This window comes from Hemiscyllium ocellatum, chromosome 6 (assembly GCF_020745735.1).
Source record: "Hemiscyllium ocellatum isolate sHemOce1 chromosome 6, sHemOce1.pat.X.cur, whole genome shotgun sequence".
Taxonomy (NCBI): Eukaryota; Metazoa; Chordata; class Chondrichthyes; order Orectolobiformes; family Hemiscylliidae; genus Hemiscyllium; species Hemiscyllium ocellatum.
The window spans coordinates 116,077,138-116,101,791 of NC_083406.1; the positions used below are offsets into that span (position 1 = coordinate 116,077,138).

General features: G+C 42.2%; 1 protein-coding gene across 1 annotated transcript in view; it reads right to left on the bottom strand.

Moving 5' to 3' along the window:
• nlgn4xa (neuroligin 4 X-linked a) overlaps window positions 1-24,654 on the bottom strand; it is a 309,753-nt gene that overhangs the window by 32,964 nt on the left and 252,135 nt on the right. The window contains exon 4 of the mRNA XM_060826290.1: window positions 13,278-13,463. Coding sequence (XP_060682273.1) covers window positions 13,278-13,463 — 186 coding nt within the window. The remainder of the gene's footprint in view (window positions 1-13,277; window positions 13,464-24,654) is intronic.

Consider the following 24,654-nt stretch of genomic DNA (forward strand, 5'->3'; position numbering starts at 1 on the left):
ACCCAGACCCCACCCTGATTCATGTGAATTTAATGATTCACCTACTGAGCCATCATGCCCCCAGTAAATATTGGCCACACGTTGTAGAAGACTAAAATTAAAGGGTATAGCACATGACCTTAAGTACACAAGAACTGAAGTTAGACCAGTGTTATGAAGGTATCGGTGTATACTGTACTATTAAGAGAGACTGGAAGCTGGCATGGACGTAGACACCCCCTAGGGCATTACCATTAAGTGTATAAGTCCTGCTAAGATTTGCTTTCACAAAATGGAGCACCTCGCATTTATCTAAATTAAACTCCAACTGCCACTCCTCAGCCCATTGGCTCATCTAATTAAGATCCTTTTGTAATCTGATGCACAGACTTAGACAGGCACAGCGAGTACTGAAAGAAGTTAAAACTTAACATTTGACTATGAAATCAATAGTGCAGATGAGTTGCCATGATAAAAAAAAACAAATTCAAATTCCATCAATCGGTTTAAATTATGCCCCAAGATACCAAAATCCAATCAAATTTGAATTTAGTATTTTGATAATATGAAAACCAATAAAACAATCCTATGTTTTGGGGTATAAAACCAGACAGTTTGAACAGTTTGGGGGAGAACTGCCTAGCCACGAACATGTACAGACTGCCAGCAGAACAGTGCTCTGAAAGGTACCTGTCTATAAGAAGATTGCACAATAGAACATCGAAAAGATGACAGAGGAAAATCTGCAGAGGAAGATACGAACAGAAGATTCAACAGCTGGGCTGGTTTTGAAAGTTTTTTTTTTGTAAACCTTAATCGGGATTCTTTATCGGACTAGTATTGTAGAGGGGAAGGTAAAAGATAGGTTTAAGAGAAAGGAGTTATAAATAGTTGTTGGTTTTAATATTCTCAGTCGGACTTTAAGAATAAAGTAGTTAATTTTTACTTTAAGTAGTGACCTCTGGGATAGCTATTTGCCTCTTGAATTTTAACAGGTTACAGCATTGGGTAAATCTTTTCAGTTTGGCTAGTTTACATTAGCACATGTCACAACACCAGTAAGCCTGCTCTATTGTGATCAAGGCTAGTCTATATTGTGACTGTATCTACCTCCCATGGCTCCCCAGTCTCCTCTATTTTTAGTACAAGGTAGTGATTTGTGTGACAGTTGGCAGGATAATTTGCAGAGGGGTCACAAGCTATCGTTCTGTAGTTGTTGTCACAGAGGCTGATCAGATCCCTGGCCCCATTACTGTCGCTAACAGGGTAGAGGAAGGGTGAGATGTACCACTTTGCTCAAAAATAAAATCAGTCAACTCAAAAGTGCAAAAAAAACACCTCATGAGAAAGTACCAATCATTAAAAGGAAAACTGACTGTCGAATTTGCCAAGCCTCGTTTTTGACATCTATTGCTTCAATTTCACAAAAGGTTCACAATCAAATGTTGAGCAAAGCTTGCTGAGTTGGGCAATTAATACCACACTCTCCCTCCTGTACTTTTCCCCTGCAGCACCAGTGAATAATGCTCTTATCTCCTCCACTCATTGGAATTGCTGACTCCACCGGCAAAGAGATCAAAAATCCACCATTGACATCCATCAGACTAATTGGGAGTAGCATGCAATCTCATCCACCACAGGTAGCATTCAGACACTTACATAGAGATGGCTCACACTGCACACACTGCAATTTATCAAAGTTTATCGCACTGTCTAAGGCTGTAGTAGATGTATCAGTGAGCCAAGAGGGCATGGGTTCAAGTCTTAGCTTTTGAACTTGAGCACAGTATGTAGGCTGAATGCTGAGGGAGTGTTATGCTGTTGGACATGCAGTTCTTCAAGATGAAATGTCAAATCAAAGTGAATTCATGATATTCCAATGCACCTCAAAGCAAAGGAAGTACTTTGAATGATATTTATTTTTGTCATAGAGGAAGCAATAGCAGAGTGGCAATGTTACTGTACTAATAGCCAGAAATCAAAGTTAATGCTGTAGGTTCACTCTTTAACATGGCAGTTTGAATTACAATTGGTGAAATAACCCCATGGGGGCTGGTATCCCGTCACCAAGTCACCTTTTATTTACACTTACAGTACCTGGGTTCTGAACAGCTAGCTCAGAGCCAGTCCCTAGAGTGAGGAGACTCCTGTTTATGATTAGATTAGATTACTTACAGTGTGGAAACAGGCCCTTTGGCCCAACAAATCCACACTGACCCTCCGAAGAGCAACCCACCCAAACCCATTCCCCTACATTTATCCCTTCACCTAACACTACGGGCAATTTAGCATGGCCTTTTCATCTAATCTGCACATTTGTGGGACGAAATTGGAGCACCCGGAGGAAACCCACGCAGACACGGGAAGAATTTACAAACTCCATATATTGGAATATATGTGTGAGAGAGCAGTGCTAACCACTGTGCCACCATGCTATTTTATTAAACAATGCACAGTTCACAAAACAATTAACATTAACAGCTGTATGCAAAGAAACAACAATTTTACAAGGGAGAGGAATGACAAAGCCACGCCCCAAATCCTACTGATCAACTAGTTTTCAGTGAAATGAGGACAAACCTCAAATCCCAGTTTCAATCATTACAAAACAGTCACAATGACTCCCGTCAATGACTTTTGTCAGCCAGGGCTCCCTGATGGCTCCGGTTAACAACCTCAGTCAGAGATCAGGGAGATCCACCTGGCCTCCGTTCCAATCACTACAATTGGAAATCTGGAATTGAAAGCTCGCTGATGATCGTGGAAGCATTGTTGTTTGTTGTCCATTCTTGCCCAGTCTGACCTAACGTCTTAATCGTGAGTCCATTCCCACAGCACTTGGTCTGAACTGCCCCCTGAAGCAACCTCACAGGCCACTCAGTACAAGAACGGTTAGAGCTAGGTAACACATGCCAACCTTGTAATCCCGATAAGGGAAAATGCAACATTCAAATTCCACACAGGAATACCTTAGTAATGTTACTGAGACAGATGACCGATTAATGTAGGAGCACGTTACTGCAGATGCTGGAATCTGTCCTGAAAACAACAAATGCTGGAATTCTCAGTGAGTCAGGCAGCATCCATGGAGAGAAAGCAAGCTAACGTTTCGGGTCTTAGTGACTCTTCACTAGAGCTGACATGAAGTAGGGAGGGGACAGCAATGCTTTCTCTCTATGGATGTTGCCTGACCTTCCATTTTTGTTTGCTGACCAATTAATTTGCTTTCTTTTAAATGTTGGTTGAGCTGTTCTCCCAAATTGTGCAGAGGGACAGCAGATAGGGTTAACACCATGACTGTGAAATATGGCACCCCCAACAATGCAGTGCTCTCCCAGTACTGCACCGGAGCATCAGCCTCTGTACTGACTCTGTTCCTTAGGGAGTTTCAAGCCCATTAAGATCTGACACAGGGGCAAATCTGCAATCCTCTGCATCCTCGCAGAAGTGCCATCAGTTGCTTGTGGCTTCCTTGGGATAACAGGCTGTGTTTCTTGGGTTTGCCAGATTCAAGTGTACACACATGAGTACAGATCTCCTCCCTTCCTCTCTGAAGTGATGCCCTACCACGGATTAATGAGGACTGGAAAAGGAAAATTGCCACAACTCCACTCCCCCACCATCTCAGGTTTGACAAGTTTGAAGGTCATCGTGGGGTAAGGAAAATCAGGAATGCATGAGAGGTCAAAGTTGGAGGAACACCGAGATCACAGAGGATTGTTCGATTGGTATCGATCACAGAGCCTGGGAGGGGAGTAAGGCCAGTAAAAAGTGAGGTCTGCAGATGCTGGAGATCACAGCTGAAAATGTGTTGCTGGTTAAAGCACAGCAGGTTAGGCAGCATCCAAGGAACAGGAAATTCGACGTTTCGGGCCAGAGCCCTTCATCAGGAATCCTGATGCTTCCTGATGAAGGGCTCTGGCCCGAAACGTCGAATTTCCTGTTCCTTGGATGCTGCCTAACCTGCTGTGCTTTAACCAGCCACACATTTTCAGAGGGGAGTAAGGCCACTCAAGACTTTGAAGGAAGGTGGTGATGGAATGTCAGCCAGACTGTGTGGGATATTTCTAGCCAACCTGTTAGAAAATGCCCAATTTTGGGGGTTTGGGGAATGAGGGGGCTTTAGAAAATTCCTTCCAGTCACCCTTTCAGTTTTAGTCCTCGAATCTTGGCTTCCAAAGCCCCTCAGTGAATTTTAATATCCATAACAGGTCCCTCACACAAAACACGTTGACCAAATGGAGCTCCCCTCAAGGACAGTGAAAATAAGGCAAATAAGGTATTTTCTTAAAATAAAGGCAAACAGCATCCATCAGACTGACAGGAGACGGTCACAAACATTGTGGGATTGTATTTGGAGATGATTTTAAAGGAAAATTGGATAGATATGTAAGGGAGCTGCCAACTGAAGATTAACTCCTGCAAAGCAGTGAGATTGATTTTTGATCATATTTGCTCCTATTGTCCCCAGGATTGGCAGCTTCCTCTTTTCATTCAATCCCTGAAAGATAACTGATTTCTTTCTTCATTCTGTCTCCAGGTTAACTGCAGACTTGCCAATTCTAATAGGCTCCAGGCTGACCTCTCACATTCTACCAACCCCCCCAACCCCACCACCATCCGCCCCCCCCACCCCCTACTTCCCTAGTTAACCTTGAGCTCATTCAGAATTCTGCTGCCCATACCAGACCTTTCCCCAATCCTAACCTTAACCCTAACCCAGGTCCCACTATCCTAACTCCCCTATGTCCAATGACAGCGAATCTATTTGAAACTTCTTGTCCTGTTTGCAAATATCCCCATGACTTTGCCCCTCTCCATCTCTCCTGGGTATCCTCTAGCTCCCTTGACCTCTGCACCCTGCCAATTCTGACCTCGTGAGTGTCTCCAAGTTAATTCGCTCTGCCAATCCCTTCAGGAATGGGGTGATGGTGACATCATAGCCCAGCTACGAATGTATTTCAGGTTCAAGCTAGTTAGCAGATGGTTGTAACTCAAATTGATTTTCATCAAGAATTTGAACCATATATTCCATAAAACCATAGTGGAGGGTTGTAAAACTCTATCTGACTTACCAGGGTCCTTTAGGGATGAAAATCTCTCTGTCCTGCACATGATTCCAGACCTACAGCAAAGTGGTTGACTCTTACCTGCCCTTAGAACAAGCCTTGGAGGCTATTTAAGGGCAATTAGGGATGGGCAATAAATACAGGCCTTGTCAACATCGCCACATCCCTTAAAGAATTTATTTTTTAACCCACCTAGGTCAGATTTTCTCAAAGTGAGATCAGGAACCATAAGTAAGCTGACATAGAGTCATAGAGATATAGAGTTTGGAAACAGACGCTTCATACCAACTCCATGCCAACCAGATATCCTAAATTAATCTAGTCCCATTTGCCAGCATTTGGCCCATATTCCTTTAAACCCTTCTTATACATATACCCATCCAGATGCATTTTAAATGCTGTCATTGTACCAGCTTCCATCACTACCTCTGGCAGCTCATTCCATACATGCACCACCCTCTGCATGAAAAGGTTGACCCTTAGGTCTCTTCTAAATCTTTCTCCTCTCATTTTGAGGTCACAAGCTCTGAGTTAATAATGCCTGTCATATAGCTCTGACCCAGTTACGTACGTTTTGCTCTTGCTCTGATAGGTAGCTGCACTCAGCTCCCATAGGTCTCTCTCTCTTCACAACCACACAGTCCGCCCTCTGCCATCCTCTCAGCACCACACAGCCAGACCCTCTCTCTCCTCACCCCCACACAGTCAGACCCCCTCTCTCCTCACCACCACACAACCAGGCCCCCTCTCTCCTCACCACCATACAGCTAGACCCCATCTATCCTCACCATCACTGTCAGACCCCCTCTCTCCTCACCACCACACAGTCAGACCCCCTCTCTCCTCACCACCACACAGCCAGACACCCTCTCTCCTCACCATCACTGTCAGACCCCCTCTCTCCTCACCACCACACTGCCAGACACCCTCTCTCCTCACCATCATTGTCAGACCCCCTCTCTCCTCACCACCACACTGCCAGACCCCCTCTCTCCTCACCACCACACTGCCAGACACCCTCTCTCCTCACCATCACTGTCAGACCCCCTCTCTCCTCACCACCACACTGCCAGACACCCTCTCTCCTCACCACCACACAATCAGACCCCCTCTCTCCTCACCACCATACAGCCAGACCCCCTCTCTCCTCACCACCACACAGCCAGTTCCCATGTGTGCTCCCACAGATCCTAGCCTTTCTTCCCCCCATCCCCCACCTCCTCACACTTGCCCCCCACCCCCCCACAGAGGGGTCAAAATAATTTCAAGTCTCAATGGCTTGGGAAGCTCTGACCCGAACTCTAAGTTCTCCCAATCCTGAAGAAGGGTTATGATGGGCTCGAAATGTTAACTCTCTTTCTTTTGCCACAGATTCTGCCTTTCCTGGTGGGTTTCTGTTGTGTGTTTTTTCGATTTCCAGTATCTGTAGTATATTTTCTTTTATCTAAACCCTCTGCCTATTAATTTCTCTCTAATTCATTAAGATGCACCTTAAAACCTACCCCTTTAAATGAAACTCCAGTCACCTGGCTTCAAATCTTCTCAGGTGACTTAGTATCAATTTCTATTTGCTAACACCCATGCAGAGCACCTTAGGATTTTTTATTATACTGAAGACACTATATAAGTGCAAAGTTCAATTTGTGAATTGATACAGATCTGCTTATTTTGGTTTGAAATGAAACATACACATCATCTGGTTTTCTCCAGTAGCTAAACTATCCTGTATTCAAAGAAGAATTTGATTGTTGCATCTTTTACTTTGAAATTATTTGCTAAACTCCTGAAAGATTAATTTTGGAATGGTTTGGAATGGGCAAGAGGAACTCTGTGCTATCAACCTTGGAGTGACGCGGTGGCTCAGTGGTTAACACTGTTGCTCACAGTGCCAGGGACCCAGGCCCAATTCTAGCCTCAGGTGACCATCTGTGCAGAGTTTGTGCATTCTCCCTGTGTCTGGATGGGTAGATTCGGAGACTAAGTTGCCCATAGTGTTCAGGGATGTGGGTTAAGGAAATAGGTCTCGGTGGGATACTCTTCAGTGGTTTGGTGTGGACTTGTTGGGCCAAATAGCCTGTCTCTGCACTGTAGCCTTAATCATTAAGGCTTACAATATGCTATCAGCATCTGCAACAGATGTTAATTTTACCTTGGTGATGCTGCATGTACTAAGTAGCTGCTAGTTAATAGTTCCTTCATTATACTTCGACAACTCAACAGGGTTACACTTCAAGTAGCTACATAGTGTGTGGACTGAGACACAGCCAGCCAACATTTCAAGGCTGAAATTTAATCAAAGCTGCACACATAAGCTGCGGTGTAAATTTCAAAGTATTTCTTTACTTTTTACAACACATTGGCACCAAGAGTTTTGCAAAGTCTCTTAGCACTCCACAGCATATTCAATCCTAAATCCAAACTATTACCCCTACCTTTCTGTCAGGACTTATTTTCATCAGTAGGGGAATTGGGGAAGACATGAATCACACCTGGGTGAAATTGAACTTATCAGAGCCCTTTGAACTCAGTTCAAATAGAACCCAATTTTACTTGAGCAAGGAACAGGGGAAGTGTGGGCATCATAAATGTTTAGAATATACATAAATTTACATAAAAGATGGACCAGGTCAATGGCATTGCCAAGCTGTCAAGTCATTTAATCGTCCAAGCCTTCAGTTGTGTGTTTTGACATAACCCAAAAAACTCGCATTATAGCTTTATTCCAGTTTGACCACTTCCACAACCTAACATTATTGCAGTGGGGAGCCATAGGGCTCATCGTATGATTGAAAACATCAATCAAACAACCAACTATTGTTGATATGTCTCTTTTAATGAAATCAAAATATTTAAGGATTTAAGAGAATCTAAATGTATTGAATGACTTTTCATGAATGACAGTGCTATTTTGCAGTAAGACCTGCCAGGGATATTTGGAAACGTATTTTATTTCATCTCACAACAGCTCCTGTTGTCATATATTTACTGAATGAGTTGTCATGGACGGTAAAAGGACAAAGAGTGTTGTGTAGGCACCATGGGTTGGTATGAGCTGGTAATAATGGGCATGGGGAGTGGGTGGGGGTTGATGAGAGTAGGGTGTGCAGTCTAAAGGAACTAATATTTAGCCAAACAACTGAGTTGCCATCCAAGTAAGCCAAGCAGATATTTTTACCAATCACCTCACACACGACAGTCCTGATTTATCCCAAACATTCCCACACCTCTACCCCAATCCAGGAATGAATACCTGTACATTCAGAGCTCCTCTTCCTTGGGGAGGGCTAATCGAGCAGTGAGATATCTCAACACTGCACACCAGTCTCAAGACTGAAAATCCAAGTCTGTATATCCTTTTACATTCATCAAAAATAAACTATCCTCGCTGTTAGCAGCCTTTAATAGATCCTAATAAACTCTGGCCAGGTCGGTTACTTCAATATATTGCTGATAGTTGGTGGTTAAGATAAGATTCACTACTTTTCTGTAAATCTAATTTTGTATGTATTTCACACTAACTGAAAATTTATAGTCTAAACTGTAAAGTTCACAGCTTTAAACAGCATTTAACAAGATATTCACTGCAACAATAGTGGGTCTGAGTTAATTAAAGAAGCATTTGAAACTAATTCTTCAAAAATGAGGTATTTCTGTTAGGAGCATATAAAATTGGCCAAATCAATTTCACCTAGGACTGAATACTGGAAAGTGATGAGTACAAGGGTTCTAATTTTATTGAATAAATTTTGTATAAATTTTATTGTATAAATTTTGTCTGCAGTTGACATTTTAATTAACATTTACCTGAAATCAACAATTTAATGTCTAACGTTCCTTATCTTAAGCAAGTTTTTTTTTAACAAGGTGCCCATTCAAAGAACAAAGTTAACAATCACATAACACCAGGTTATAGTCCAACAGGTTTATTTGAAAGCACTAGCTTTTGGAGCACTGCTCTTTCATTAGATGCTTGTTAAAAAAACCTTGCTTAAGATAAGGAACATTACAAATTAAATTGTTGATTTCAGGTAAATGTTAATTAAAATGTCGAAATGTTCCTCCCTCGCTTCTATTTCCTAATTTGTAAGTGCTTCTCGATGTTATTTGTGTCCTCTACATTGAATTATGATGCAAAATACTCATTCATCTGGCATCTCTTTATTTTCCATTGTTAATGCTCCAGTCTCACTTTCTGTGGAGCCAACACTCACTTTGTTAACTCTTTCCTTCTTTAAATGTTTATAGAAACTCTAACTAGCTGTTTTTATATTTTTGTTCGGCTTTCTGTAACTCCAGTTTTTCCCTCACTGTTATTTTCTGTCATTCCTATCCTTCTTTAAACATTCAATACAATCTTCTGACCTTCCACCTGTCATGGCAATGTTATATTTCTTTAAGCTTGTTACTGTCTTAATCCTTTCTTGTTAACCATGGATGGTGGGTCTATCCTTCAGAATTTTAACTTGCAGAACCTAACTATATAGCGTATTTTCAAATATCCCTCTAAATATCTGCCCCTGCTTCTCCATTGACGCATCATTTTTAATAAAAATCTGATGAGCCAATGCCAACTGTACATATACGTCTTCATAATTTCCCTTAAAATTTAAAAAATGGCATTGACCCTATTCCTCTTCCCTGCTGGATAGGCTTGAGCTTTAGAAATAGTATAATCTTCTGTCACTTACCAGATACTGACCAAATAATTAGCTTCTTCTCCTCTAAAAGGACAAGAACCAATTACTGGAGGCTGATACAATGAGAAATAAAAACAAAAATAATGAGGCACCTCTTTCCCTTCCTTTCTTAATCATCCAAATCCCAATACTTGTTGCTTTACGTTGGTTAGTTTTATATGCATCCAAAACAAAATGACTTTTTCTGACCCAATTACAGAGGAACTGATTCCAGCTGCTTTTTAAATTGAACTAAGCAAAACTGTTCTTTGAATGATGCCGTTATTAGTTTAGACTATATTCCCAACAGTTTGGAAACAGGCCCTTTAGCCCAAATGTCCACACCAACCCTCCAAATAGTAACCTGTCCAGACCCATTTTCCCTCTGACTAATGCACCTAACACAATGGGCAATTTAGCATGACGAATTCACCCGACCTGCACATCTTTGGACTGTTGGACTGGGGTGTACAGAGTTAAAAATCACACAAAACCAGGTTATAGTCCAATAGGTTTATTTGCAAGGACGAGCTTTCAGAGTGCTGCTCCTTTGTCAAATAAACCTGCTGGACTATAGCCTGGTGTCGTCTGACTTTTACGTTTGTCCACCCCAGTCCAACATTGGCACCTCCACATCATAAAATGGGAGGGAGAAAGTAAGCAGGAAACACATCGACCTGGACCCAATATACCAATCACTACAGCGGACAGCTGAAACTGACACCCGGAAGCGGCAAGGACAGACCACTATAAATACCGGAAGAAACATCAAAGAAGCGCTTCGCAGGTGGCTCCACAGCACTGATGATGTCTCCTAGCCAGGGGACGAAACGTTTGCAACTAAAGCTTCCAGCTCGGCGAACAGAACCACTACAAACTACAGGACATTTAGCTTAACATCTATCATTAGGAAAATATTAGAAAATATTAGTAAAGAAGCAATGGCAGGGTAAATGGAAGGTTCAAGGTAAGCAGGCAGAGTCAACAGGGTTTTGTGAAAGGGACTTCAGGCTTGACTTACCTTTCAGAGTTCTTTGAGGAAGAAACTCGTGTGACAGATAAAGAGAAATCAGTGGAGGCTCCATACTTAGATTTGCAGAAGGCCTTTTATAAAGTACCACATCAAAGTTTATTGCAGAAAGTCAAAGTTGAGGAAGTGGGTACCAGTACATTACAAAAAGCAGAGATTAAGGTTAAATGTGTTTTTTTTTATGGTTGTTAAGCTGTACTGATTTGTGTGCCACAGGGACCAGTGCTGGGACATCACCTGTTTGCAACTTATTTAAATGACTTGGATGAAGGAACAGAATTTTTGCCAAATATGCTGAGGCCACAAAAATAAATACGAAAGTAAGTTTGTAGATGGGATGAGGAGGTTATAAAGTAATATAGACCAGTTATGTATGTGGGAAAAGACATGGAAAATGCAGTACAATGTGAGAAATTGTGAATTTGTCCATTTTATCAGGAAGAATACCAACAAAGCACATAATTTAAATGATGAGACATTGCAGATCTCTGAGATTCTGAGGGATACAGGTGTCTTAGTGCATGGATCAAAACAGCTAGAATGCAGATGCAACAAGTAATCAATAAAGCTGATGAATGTTATCATTTATTGTGAGGGAAATTGAGTACAACAGTAGAGAGATTATGAACACAACAAAATGTAAATTGTTGGAAAAGCTCAGCAAGTCTGGCAGCATCTGTGGAGAGAAATCAGTTAATGTTTCAGGTCCAGTGACCCTTCCTCAGAACTTTGTTTTTTGATTTCCAGCATCCGCAATTCTTCCAGGATTTATTTAGTAAGGAGATTATGCTTCAGTTTTACAGTGCAATGGCAAGACTGCATCTGTCGTACAGTTTACAGCATCACCAGGTCTGCGCCAACACGTGACACGTGTCTAAACTAAAAGCTTTTTGCTTTCATGCAGTTTGTATCCCTCTATTCCCTGCCTATCCATGTATACACAAGATGCCTCTTAAACATTGCTGTTATAACTACTTCTATCAACTCCTCTGGCAATGCATTCCAGACACTCACCACCCTCTGTGTAAGAACCGTGCCTCTCATATCTCTTAAACATTCTCCCTTTTACTTTACATCTACACCACGAGTAATTTACATTCTGAGAAAAAGACTCTGACTATCCCATTCTATCCGTGCCCGTCATAATTCTGTAAACCTCTGTTTAGTCACCCCTCAGCTTTCAAAGTTCAAGTGCAAACAAACTAAGTTTGTCCAATCTCTCCTTATAGCTGATGCCCTCCAAATCAGGCAACATCTCTCTAAACCTTTTATTGTGCCCTTCTCAGAGACTCCACAACCTTCTGGTAGCGTGGTGACCAGAACTGTAAACAACATTCCAAATGTCGCCTAATTAAAGTTCTATACAACTACACCATGACTTGCTAATTTTTACACTCTATGCACTGATCAATGAAGACAAGCATAACATACGTTTTCTTCTTTACCTTATCCACTTGAGTTGCCACTGTCAGGGAAATGTGGCCTGTATGCCTGGATCCTTCTGTGTGCTAATGCTTTTGAGGGTTATGTTAATCACTTTATACTTCTCTCCCTCATCACTTTGCATTTGACCATTTTAAGTTATAGCTGCCATTTTTCTGCCAAGTATCCAGCACTACACATATCCTCTGGTAATCCTTCTCAATACTCACAGCTCCCCCAATCTTTCTAACTTCCATAAGCTTATTAATCAGACCACTAGATTCTCCTTCAAATCATTTTTATATATCACAAACAATAGAAATCCCAGTACTGATCTCTGTGGAACATCACTGGTCACAGATCGCCAGTCAGAAATATCCCCTTCCACTGCTAATCACTGTTTTCTATGGAAGATCCAGTTCTGTATCCATTTTACCAGCTCAACGCGGATCCCCTGTGATGTCACCTTTATATCAGCCTGCCATGAGGGACCTTATCAAAGGACTTGCTGAAGTCCATGTAGACAACATCCATTGCTCTGCCCTCATCAATGCTCTTGTCAATTAAGGAAGGATGTAACGTACGGGAGGTAGGTCAAATAAATTTCCCAAGACCAATATCTGGAATGGGGGGTGGGCTGCCTGATGAAGAAAGTTGGTTGTATTTGTTCGAGTAAGAGGTAACTTGATTGAAACATATAATACTGAGGCATCTTGACATATCAGATATGGAGAGAATGTTTCTTCTTAGGAGAGAATCGAGAACTAGCACTAACTTGCTTACAAATAAGGAGTCACTGATTTAAAATGGAGATGAGGCAAAATATTCTCATTTAAGATTGAGCCTTTGGAGCACTCTTCCTGAAATATCAGTGGAAGCAGAAACTTTCAACATTTTGAAGTCCAACGTAGATAGACTCTTGTTAAGGGTGAAAGATGAAAGTGAATGTGAATTTGAGGGTTACAATCAGATCAGCTCTGGTCTTACGTAGCAAGGTCAAGGGGTTGAATGGCCTTTTTCTGGTTCTTAAACCATAAGGCTTCAGAGCAGATATCGGCCCTTTGTGTGCTTGCATGTTGCAATTAGTCTTGATGTTCTTACCTTCTGAATAGTGGGAGAGTGTCAGTAAACTGACACAGGATGCTCCCGCCCCAGATCCAAAGACTGTAATCCGCATCGAATCTCCTCCAAAAGCTCCGATATTTTCACTGATCCACCTTAATGCCTGAATTTGGTCCAGCAATCCATAATTGCCTTTGGCAGCTTGGTCGCCTGTGCTTAGGAAGCCTGCAAAGGGGGGAATAAAGAACATACGCAGTGTGAGGTACCAGGGAGTGACCACAAAACATGTTAGTGTGTGACAGTACATGTATATCGCCATTCCTTCAGTGTTGTCAGGTCAAAGTCCTGGAACTTCCTCCCTCCCCAATATCATTGTGGCTTTGACATTTCCACCCTGGGAAAAAGGTTTTGACTATCCATTCTATTCAGACCTCCCAATTTTGTAAACCTCTAGCAGGTTGCCCTCTCAGTCGCCAAGGTTCAAGTGAAAACAAATCAAGTTTATCCAATCTGCCCTCATAGCTAATACCCTGTAAAATCAGGCAACATCCTGGTAAACCACTTCTGTATCCTCTTTGAAGTCTCCATATCCTTCTGGTAGTGTGGCGACCAGAACTGCACAAATGTGGCCTAACTAACGTTCTATACAACTGCAACATGACTTGCTAATTTTTATACTCTATACCCTGACCGATGAAAGGAAGCATGACATGAGCCATCTTGACCATCTTATCCACTTGTGTTGACACTTTCAGGGAATTGTGGACTTGTACACTTGTAGTGGACTTGTAGATCTCACTGTATGTTAATGCTATTAAGGGTCTGCCATTTTCTGCATATTCCCCTCCTGGATTAGACCTTCCAAAATGCATCACTTTACATCTGAGTGGATTAAATTCCATCTGCCATGTGTCTATCCAAATCTCCAACCTGTATCTAGCCTGCTGTACCCTCTGGCAATCCTCTTCACTATCTGCAGCTCCCCAGTCATTGTCCCTTCTGCAAGCTTACTAATCAGATCACCTAATTCTCCTCCAAACCATTTATATATGTTACAAACAGCAGGGGTCCCTGCACTGATCCCTGTAGAACATCACTGCTGTCAGCACGGTGCGGCATGTGGACTGCAATGGTTCAACATCAAGAGTGTGGTGCTAGAAAAGCGCAGCAGGTCAGGCAGCATTCGAGGAGCAGGGTAATCGATGTTTCAGGCAAAAGCCCTTCATCAGGAATCTTAGTCAAGGGCAACTCAGGATGGTAGTAAATACTGGCTCAGCCAGTGACACCCACATCCCATGAATGAATTTTTTTTAAAATGACTTGAGCGTAAATTTGACGTGAGGGTCACCACACTTAAGCTTAAGGCGGCAAGGACTTCATTGTGTCCTTAGCCAGTGCCAGAACTGAACCTTGCACAATTGGTATCACTTGTGTTGCAAGTCAGTTATCCAACAACTAAGCTAAATAGCACGTGCAGGTTCTAAATCCATTAGAGCGGCTGGTGGAATTTCAATTCAACTGATTAGAATCTGAAGTCGAGATGACTGTGAAACTATTATCAATTATCGTAAAAATCCATCTAGTTCACTAATGTTCGTTAGGGATGAAAATATGTCTTCTTTCCCTGGCCTGGCCTATATGTGACTCTAGACCCACAGTAACATGGTTGACTTTTACCAACCCTCTGAAATGGCCGAAAAAGCCACTCACTTCACAGGCAATTAAAGATGGGAGACAAATGCTGGTCTTATCAAGGATGCCCACATCCTGTTAAATATGGAAATTAAAATAAGTAATAAAATGTACTGGCCTACTTTAAGGTATTTAAACTCAATTTCTAAGTTGAAACAAAGGTTTTCTTTATAAACTGAAGTTCTGTCTCTATCTAAATTGCCATCACTTGAGAGATTTCATTTTTAGATAACCAATTAAATACTTTGCCTGTATCAGACTTTAAACAAAAAAAAGTCAATCAACCCAGATTTCTTAATAAACATGATTATGAGTTCATTATAAAAACAAAATGCATTCAATTAAGATGTAATAATCGGTTAACACAGGCAGTAACATAGAAATATAACTGCTTATCACTAAAAATAGCCCAAAAGGCACATTCTTCAGGAACAGATATAATAAAATTAGGTTTCTCTGCAGGGATTAGCTTTTTGAAAGAAATACACTTTAGCAAATAGGTGAAAGCATAAAGCATAGAATGTTCTGGAATATGTTGCTCAAAAGTTCTGGCACATTTAGTTAAGTCACGAATCATGCAGAGTTCTCTCTGAAGTCTCATAGGCACAGCCTGCTCAGGGATTACAATCTTGCGATATTCTTTCAAAAGAACAATTAGTTTCATCCTGAACTGAAACTTGGTAAGATCAGCTGGGCAACTTGATCATCGCAGGCTTCCCTCCAATTTAACTGGTTCTTAGCAGGCTTTCGTCCAAGTGAATCAAATAAAACATTCTCCAAGTCAAAAAAAAAATCGCTGACAGTCATCTACAGAGAAACAAGCAATTGCTACGGTCATGTGATTTTTGGAAGCTCTATTTAAAATGTTCATTGTGAACTTTCAATGACCTATTTTTCAAACCCTCGCAAAGTCTCTCCACTATCTTGAAATAAATTCCTTTTTCTGCAATCCTTCAAAACTCAAGTAATTCAAATAACTGACTGTGTGGAGTTTGCACGTTCTCCCCGTGTCTGCGTGGGTTTCCTCCGGGTGCTCCGGTTTTCTCCCACAGTCCAAAAATGTGCAGGTTAGGTGAATTGGCCATGCTAAATTGCCCGTAGAGTTAGGTGCAGGGGTAAATGTAGGGGAATGGGCCTGGGTGAGTTGCTCTTCAGAGAGTCGGTGTGGGCTTGTTGGGCCGAAGGGCCTGTTTCCACACTGCAGGGAATCTAATCTAATCTAATTTTAAATACAAAGCATCTTTGTAATCTTCACCCTTGGAAGAATGAATCATTGTTTTTCAACATATTTCAATGTAAAGTACGAACTAAATGAAACATTAAAAGAATTAAGACATTCTCACACTGAACTACACTCTTTCTTTACATATAACACAACTACCTCTGATATCATCTTATATAATTCGAATACGTATACATTCTGGACAAAGTATTGATTATTACATTATTCACACTATGAGGCAAACAATTTTTAAAAAGTGTGATTGAAATAGTAAACCCCAATGAAATAGTCTGTCCTTTTAGATTTTAAGTTATTTCCACAAAGATTATGACATTGTGATCAGTACATAACAATGTCTTTTCGTGGATATGACCGACATACACTTCAAAATAGTTAAGAACCAGTAATCCATAGTAATCCTCGGCTTTTTCTCACTATAGAGTATCTCGTTTGGTATTGATTTAGTTTTCTGGGAAAGTTTGATCTATTAGTTTTTATATGCCCGAACAATCTTGTAACAGAATTACACCCATTCCACAAATCACTGGCATCAATGGTAATCTTGATCTCCATTTGGTAAGTAATCAGGCACTGTTATCCCGATCAATACAGTCTTCCAAGTGTGGAGTCTGCCTTTATTTTTGCAATGATGTTTCTGAAGCCCATTCAGAATCAATATGAACAATTAGGATTGGGTAGTAACATGACTGGCAAACTCCAAGTATTCTGACTGGGTACAACTAGACATTTTTCCACCATTTCTTGATACCTGCTTTCACCTGGGTGTGTTTCACTGAACATGAGAGATAAGGGTATTGTTTATCACGGAATCCCTACAGTGTGGAAGCAGGCCATTCAGCCCATCAGGTCCACACAAACCCTCTGAACAGCATCCCACCCAAACCCACCCTCCTACCCTCTCCCTGTAACCCTGCATTTACCATGTTTAACCCACCTAGCCTGCACATCCCTGGGCAATTTACCACAGTCAATCTCCCAACTCAAATTGTGGAAAGAAACTGGACCACCCGGAGAAAACTCACGTGGCCATGGGGAGAATGTGCAAAATGTACACAGACAGTCACCCAAGGGTGGAATACAACCCAGGTCCCTGACACTGTGGGCGGCATGGTAGCACAGTGGTTAGCACTACTCCCTCACAGCACCAGAGACCCGCGTTCAAGGCTCAGGCGACTGACTGTGTGGAGTTTGCACATTCTCCCCGTGTCTGCGTGGGTTTGCTCCGGTTACCTTCAACAGTCCAGAGATGTGCAGGTCAGGTGAATTGGCCATGCTAAATTGCCCGTAGTGTTAGGTACGGTGTGGGTCGGTGTGGACTTGTTGGGCCGAAGGGCCTGTTTCCACACTATAAGTAATCTAAAAAAAACTGAGATAGCAGTGCTAACCGTTAAGCCACCATGCTTTATAGAGGAGAAGTCTTCAATATCTACATCATGTATAAAGTTAAAAATCACACAACATCAGGTTATAGACCAACAGGCTTATTTGGAAGCATCATATATCATGTATGGCTCAGATTTATTCCAACAGACTCATGTAAATTCAGTGAATAACCTTGATAGGTCTTTTCATTCATCATTCTCTAAATATAACAGCATGGTGTCTAATATCCTTCACAGTTCAGTGTTGGCTAACCGGACAGTACATGACTTGATTTGTGAATTATCTAATCTTCCCTGTCTAATCATTCTCTCCCTCACTTTCATTCTCCATTTTATCATAGATCTGTATTCTTGATGGTGAGAATGCTTCAACATATTGATGCAACACAGAGCCAATTCTTTATCCTGTGATCTGAGATGTCACTCAGATCACTTATTTTATTAATCCTCTTGACTGTCCTTGGTGGATCACTGAAACATGTTTTCAATGGTTCAGTTCATAAAGGTGGGGGCACTAACCTTATCCCTGGATTAAAATGATCATGGTTGAAAAATGTGGTGCTGGAAAAACACAGCAGGCCAGGCAGCATCCGAGATGCAGGAGAATCGACGTTTTGGGCATAAGCCCTTCTTCAGGAATGCTGGTACTCCAGCATCTACAGTCCTCACTTTCTCCTAGTACCTCATTCCTGATGCAGGGCTTATGCCCAAAACATCAATTCTCCTGCTCCTCAGATGCTGCCTGGCCTGCTGTGTTGTTCCAGCACCACGTTTTTCAACTCTGGTACTCAAGCATCTGCAGTCCTAGTTAAAATGATCATGATTTAGTAGGCTTGCCCCATTGCTTATGATGCTCCATGGAGTTCTTGAGCTACTTTGTAGACTCCTGTGAGTTGTTCCCAGATGCAGGTACATGGTCCAACATGGTCAACTTATTCTTCCGTCCTAAGTTCCAGCCTTTGTTTTCAAAATGTCTTCATCCAAAGAGTGGGGAGATTTTGGAATTCTCTGTTTGAGGCCCAAAAATTGAATGTTTTCAAGGAGTTTGACATCATCCTTAGGGGTAAAGGCATCAAAGGGAATGGGGAGTTAACAGAAGCAGGATACAGAATCTAGATTAGAGTGGTGCTGGAAAAACACAGCAGGTCAGGCAGCATCCGAGGAGCAGGAAAATTGACGTTTCGGGCTGATGAAGGGCTTTTGGGATTCGGGAGGCAGAGAGGGTTATTGACAGGACTTACAGCGGGGTGGTCACTCCCCGGATAAAAGAAAAAGACAGATGGGTAATAGTTAGGGGACAGAAAGGGAACCAGCAGGCAGTACAGGGATCCCCTGTGGCCATTCCCCTCAACAATAAGTATATTGTTTTGGATACTGTTGAGGGGAATGACTTACCAGGGGAAAGCAGTGGGGCACCTGCTGTTCAGAAGGGAAGGGGGTGCTGTCCAGAACGGAAGGGGAAGAGGCAGTAGTCACTGGGGATTCGATAGTTAGAGGGACAGATAGGAGGGTCTGTGGGGACGAGAGAGACTCACGTTTGGTGTGTTGCCTCCCAGGTGCAAGGGTCCGAGATGTCTCTGATCGTGTTTTTGGGATACTTCGGGGGAGGGAGAACAGCCCAAAGTCATGGTCCACATTGGCACCAACGACATAGGTCGAAAGAGAGATGGGGACTAGAGGCAGAAATTCAGGGAGCTAGGATGGAAGATTAGATCTAGGACAAATAGAGTTGTTTTCTCTGGTTTGCTGCCCATGCCACGTGCTAGTGAGGTGAGGAATAGGGAGAGAAAGGAGTTGAACATGTGGCTACAAGGATGGTGCAGGAGGGAGGGTTTTGGGATTTTGGATAATTGGAACTCTTTCTGGGGTAGGTGGGACCTCTACAAGCAGAATGGTCTTCATCTAAACCAGACGGGTACCAATATCCTGGATGAGAAATTCGCTAAAGCTATAATGCGGATTTAAACTCATACAGCAGGAGGATGGGAACAAAATTGCAGGACAGGTATAGAAGAGAATGTGAGTAGGGGATTCCCAAATCAAGTAACTGACACTGGCAAGCAAGAACCTGGTTTGAAGTGTGTGTACTTCAACGTGAGGAGCATCTGAAATAAAGTGGGTGAACTGGCAGCGTGGGTTGGTACCTGGAACTTCAATGTTGTGGCCATTACGGAGGCATGGATAGAGCAGGGAAAGGGATGGCTGTTGCAGGTTCCAGGATTCAGATGTGTCAGTAAGAACAGAGAAGATGCTAAAAGTGGGGGGTGGGGTCTGGCATTGTTGATCAGGGACAATATTACAGTTGTAGTTGGATGTTTGGGGACTCATTAACTGAGGTATTATGGGCTGAGGTTAGAAACAGGAAAGGAGAAGTCACCATGTGGGAGTTTTCTATAGGCCTCCAAATAGTCCCAGAGATGTAGAGGAAAGGATAGCAAAGATGATTCTCGATAGGAGTGAGAGAGGCAGAATAGTTGTCATGGGGGACTTCAACTATCCAAATATTGACTGGGATCACTAGAGTAAGAGTACTATAGATGGGTCAGTTTTTGTCCAGTGTGTGCAGGAGGGCTTCCTGACACAGTATGTAGACAGGCCTACAAGGGGCGAAGCCACTTTAGATTTAGTACTGGGTAACGAGCCTGGCCAGGTGTTAGATTTGAAAGTAGGTGAGCACTTTGGAGACAGCGATCACAATTCTGTCAGGTTTACTTTAGGAATGGAAAGGGATAAGTGCCCTCCACCAAGCAAGAGTTACAGCTGGGGGAAGGGAAAATACGATGCAATTAGAAAAGATTTAGGAAGCATAGAATGGGGAAGAAACTGCAGGGGATGAGCCCATTAAAAATGTGGAGCTTATTTAAGGAAAAGCTCCTGTGTGCCCTAGATAAGTATGTACCTGTCAGGCAGGGAGGAAGATATAGAACACGTGAGCCGTGGTTCACTGAGGAAGTGGAATCCCTGGTCAAGAAGAAGAAGAAAGCTTATGTTAGGACAAAATGTGAAAACTCAGTTAGGGTGCTTGAGGGTTACAAGGAAGTCAGGAAAGACCTAAAAAGAGAGTTCAGAAGAACCAGGAGGGGACATGAGAAGTTGTTGGCGGATAGGATCATGGTTAACCCTAAGGCTTTCCATAGGTATGTCAGGAATAAAAGAATGACCAGAGTTAAATTAGGGCCAATCAAGGATAATAGTGGGAAGTTATGTGTGGAGTCAGAGGAGATGGGGAAACACTAAATCAATATTTTTCGACAGTGTTCACTATAGAAAATTAAAATGTTGGTGAAGAAGATACAGAGATACTTGCATCTATACTAGAAGAGATTGAGGTTCACAAGGAAGAGGTATTAGAAATACTGCAGAGTGTGAAAATAGACAGCTTCCCTGGGCTGGATGGGACCTATCCTAGGATCCTCTGGAACCAAGGGAAGAGATTGCTGAGCCTTTGGCATTGATCTTCAAATCATCATTGTCTACAGGAATAGTGCCTGAGGACTGGAGGATAGCAAATTAGTTCCCTTGTTCAAAAAGGGTAGTAGAGACAACCCTGGTAGTTACAGACCAGTGAGTCTCACTTCAGTCGTTGGTAAAGTGTTGGGAAAGGTTATAAGAGATAGGATTTATAATCATCTAGAAAAGAATATTCTGATCAGGAACAGTCAGCATGGTTTTGTGAAGGGTAGGTCATGCCTAACGAATCTTATTGAGTTTTTTGACAAAGTAACCAAACAGGTAGATGAGAGTAAATCGGTTGATGTGGTGTACATGGATTTCAGCAAGGCGCTCGATAAGGTTCCCCACGGTAGGCTATTATACAAAATGCGGAGGAATGGGATTGTGGGAGACATAGCAGTTTGGATCAATAATTGGCTTGCTGAAAGAAAACAGAGGGCTGTAGTTGATGGAACATGTTCATCTTGGTGTCCAGTTACTAGTGGCATACCAAAAGGGTCGGTGTTGGGTCCACTGCTGTTCATCATTTTTATAAATGACCTGGATGAGGGCTTAGAAGGGTGGGTTAGTAAATTTGCTGATGACCCTAAAGTCAGTGGAGTTGTGGATAGTGACGAGGGATGTAGTAGGTTGCAGAGAGACATAGCTAGGATGCAGAGCTGGGCTGAGAGGTGGCAAATGGAGTTTAATGTGGACAAGTGTGAGGTGATACACTTTGGCCAGAGTAATCGAAATGCAAAGTACTGGGCTAATGTTAGGATTCTTGGGAGTGCAGATGAGCAGAGAGATCTCAGTGTCCATGTACACTGATCCCTGAAAGTTGCCACCCAGATTGACAGGGTTGTTAAGAAGGCATACAGTGTTTTGGCCTTTATTAATAGAGGGATTGAGTTCCAGAACCAGGAGGTTATGCTGCAGCTGTACAAAACTCTGATACGGCACACTTGGAGTATTGTGTACAGTTCTGGTTGCCGCATTATAAGAAGAATGTGGAAGCTTTGGAAAGGGTGCAGAGGAGATTTACAAGGATATTGCCTGGTATGGAGGGAAGGTCTTACGAGGAAAGGCTGAGGGCCTTGAGGCTGTTCTCGTTAAAGAGAAGAAGGTTGAGAGGTGCATTAATAGAGACATACAAGATAATCAGAGGGTTAGATAGGGTGGACAGGGAGAGCCTTTTTCCAAGTATGGGGACAGCAAACATGAGGGAACACAACTTTAAAGTGAGGGGAGATAGTATAAGACAGATGTTAGAGGTAGCTTCTTTATTCAGAGAGTAGTAAGGGTATGGAATGCTTTGCCTGCAATGGTAGTAGATTCGCCAAGTTTAGGTGTATTTAAGTCATCACTGGACGGGCATGAACCTACATGGAATAGTGTAGGTTAGATTGGCTTCAGATTAGTATGACAGAGCGGCGCAACATCAAGGGCCAAAGGGCCTGTAATGTGATGTAATGTTTTATGTTCTATGTTCTATGTTTTGCCCAAAACGTCGATTTTCCTGCTCCTCGGATGCTGCCTGACCTGCTGTGCTTTTCCAGCACCACTCTAATCTAGACTCTGGTTTCCAGCATCTGCAGTCCTCATTTTTACCTAGAAACAGGATACAGTCAGTTCTTCTGTAACGCAATGGTTGCATTCTTGAGCAACGTCGCATTGTAGAAAAATCATGCTTTAGAAACAGTGCTTAAAATGTTGGTGTCTGTGGTCATGTTACAGCCAACACATGTTTTAAAATTTCACACTGTAGAAACAGTGTCCCCAATTCGTTAATCATGTTACAGTCAATTTGTGTTGATGAAACGCATGTTAAAACTGAGCTGGGTGATCAGCTGATATCACATTAAATGGTGGAGCATGCTCGATAGGGCCACGAGGCCTTATTCTGCTCCTAAATCCTATGTTAACATGTTTCTTTGGTTTGCATCTGAGTTCCCCCGAGCTCATCTTGAAAAGGATAAAAAATGGTTGATTCATTAGGTGCATCCTATACAGCAAACACAAAATATGCCTTTGACCTTTTCATTACAGTATTCATGACATTCTCACCTGTTCATTGTTTTCAGATTTTGTTGGCACCTTCCTAAAACTCCTTGCACCCATCAGTCTGAAGATCTTAAATGTGTCATATGTAGACTACTCCTTGCAAAGTATGAGATATGAAACTGGAACCTTGATCCGATTGGATCTCCACAGGTAATCCATATCATGTGAAGGACTGGGTTAATGTCTCTATCACTATCTCAGCAGGAGTTGTTCTTCAGGATATCAGCTCTGAGAAATCAGTAACCATTTCCACAATAGCAAGGAAATAATGATGTCCTACTTGGATTTTCATCAAAGTTCCCAAATAAACCACCAACTCCAGTTAAACGATTCTTTAAAAACTAGTATGGGAATGAAGAGTGCTAGTCTGACTGTGCGTTGCTGAGTCTACATTAGAGTGGTGCTGGAAAAGCACAGCAGGTCAGGCAGCATCCAAGGAGCAGGCGAATCGATGTTTCAGGCAAAAGCCCTTCATCAGGAATGAGGGCCTTCATTCCTGATGAAGGGCTTTTGCCCAAAACATCGATTTTCCTGCTCCTCGGATGCTGCCTGAACTGCTGTGCTTTTCCAACACCACTCTAATATAGATTCTGATTTCCAGCATTTGCAAACCTCACTTTTGCCTGACTCTGTGTTGCTGCTTTCCCATCAACTGTACCACATCTAAGTGAAAATCTGGCTAGCTAAAACTTTCACTTATATATCTTTGTTTTGGAACATTCGACACTTTATCTTTTTGCTACAAAAACAACCCATTGGCCAAGCCATTTCTACTTTTCTGGAAGTTCAGATCTGCAGAGATTTTTGTTTCCTTTTTCTGAGAGCATATGCATATGTCTGTCTGTCAGTGTGTGTCTGTGTGCGTGTGTGTGTATATTTGTCTATATGTGTGTGTGTCTGTCTGTCTGTGCCTCTCTGCATGTGGCTGTGCATCTGCCTGTGCATCTGTGTATGTGTGTTTGTCTCTGCCTGTGCCTGTGTGTGTGTGTGTGTGTGGGTGTGTATGCGCCTGTGTATAGGAGAAGATGTAGGCTATTCAGCCCTAGTGAATCTACTCCACCATTCCATGAGATCAAGCATTTAGTGCAAGAGAAAAGTTGAGAGAAAGGCCATAACAGCTTAAAATAAAACTGGAGCTAAAGAAACAATTATCTGACTCCACAGAAAATTCTGATGATGAATGACCCAAGCCTAATCCAAGAGAGCTGTTTAAATTTGTGCTACCCTCCCTGATATTCTGAAATTTCTGCTGGTAAGCTTATTCAAAAGCACCAAGAATAGCTTTATTTTCTGCCACCTCACATTCTTTAGAAGCTCCACAAGACAGATACTTGGTCTGTCAACCTGTTTTGCATGGTCGACATACAGTGTTATTTCAGCCACTTCATCTGCTTGCCTTTTTTTCAAAAGGTTTAAGATGAATCAGCCACTCTCTCATCAAATTCAAACAGCTCCCTCGCTGTCTTGAATTAGATGTCAGTCATTCCTTATCAGGATGTTTCATGGAGTCACAAGACTCAATGTTTTTAATTCCAGATTTTTAAATTGGGAAATCTTCTCGCTCCCCTTTAACTTACATGAAATGCTCTTACTTTTCGCTACC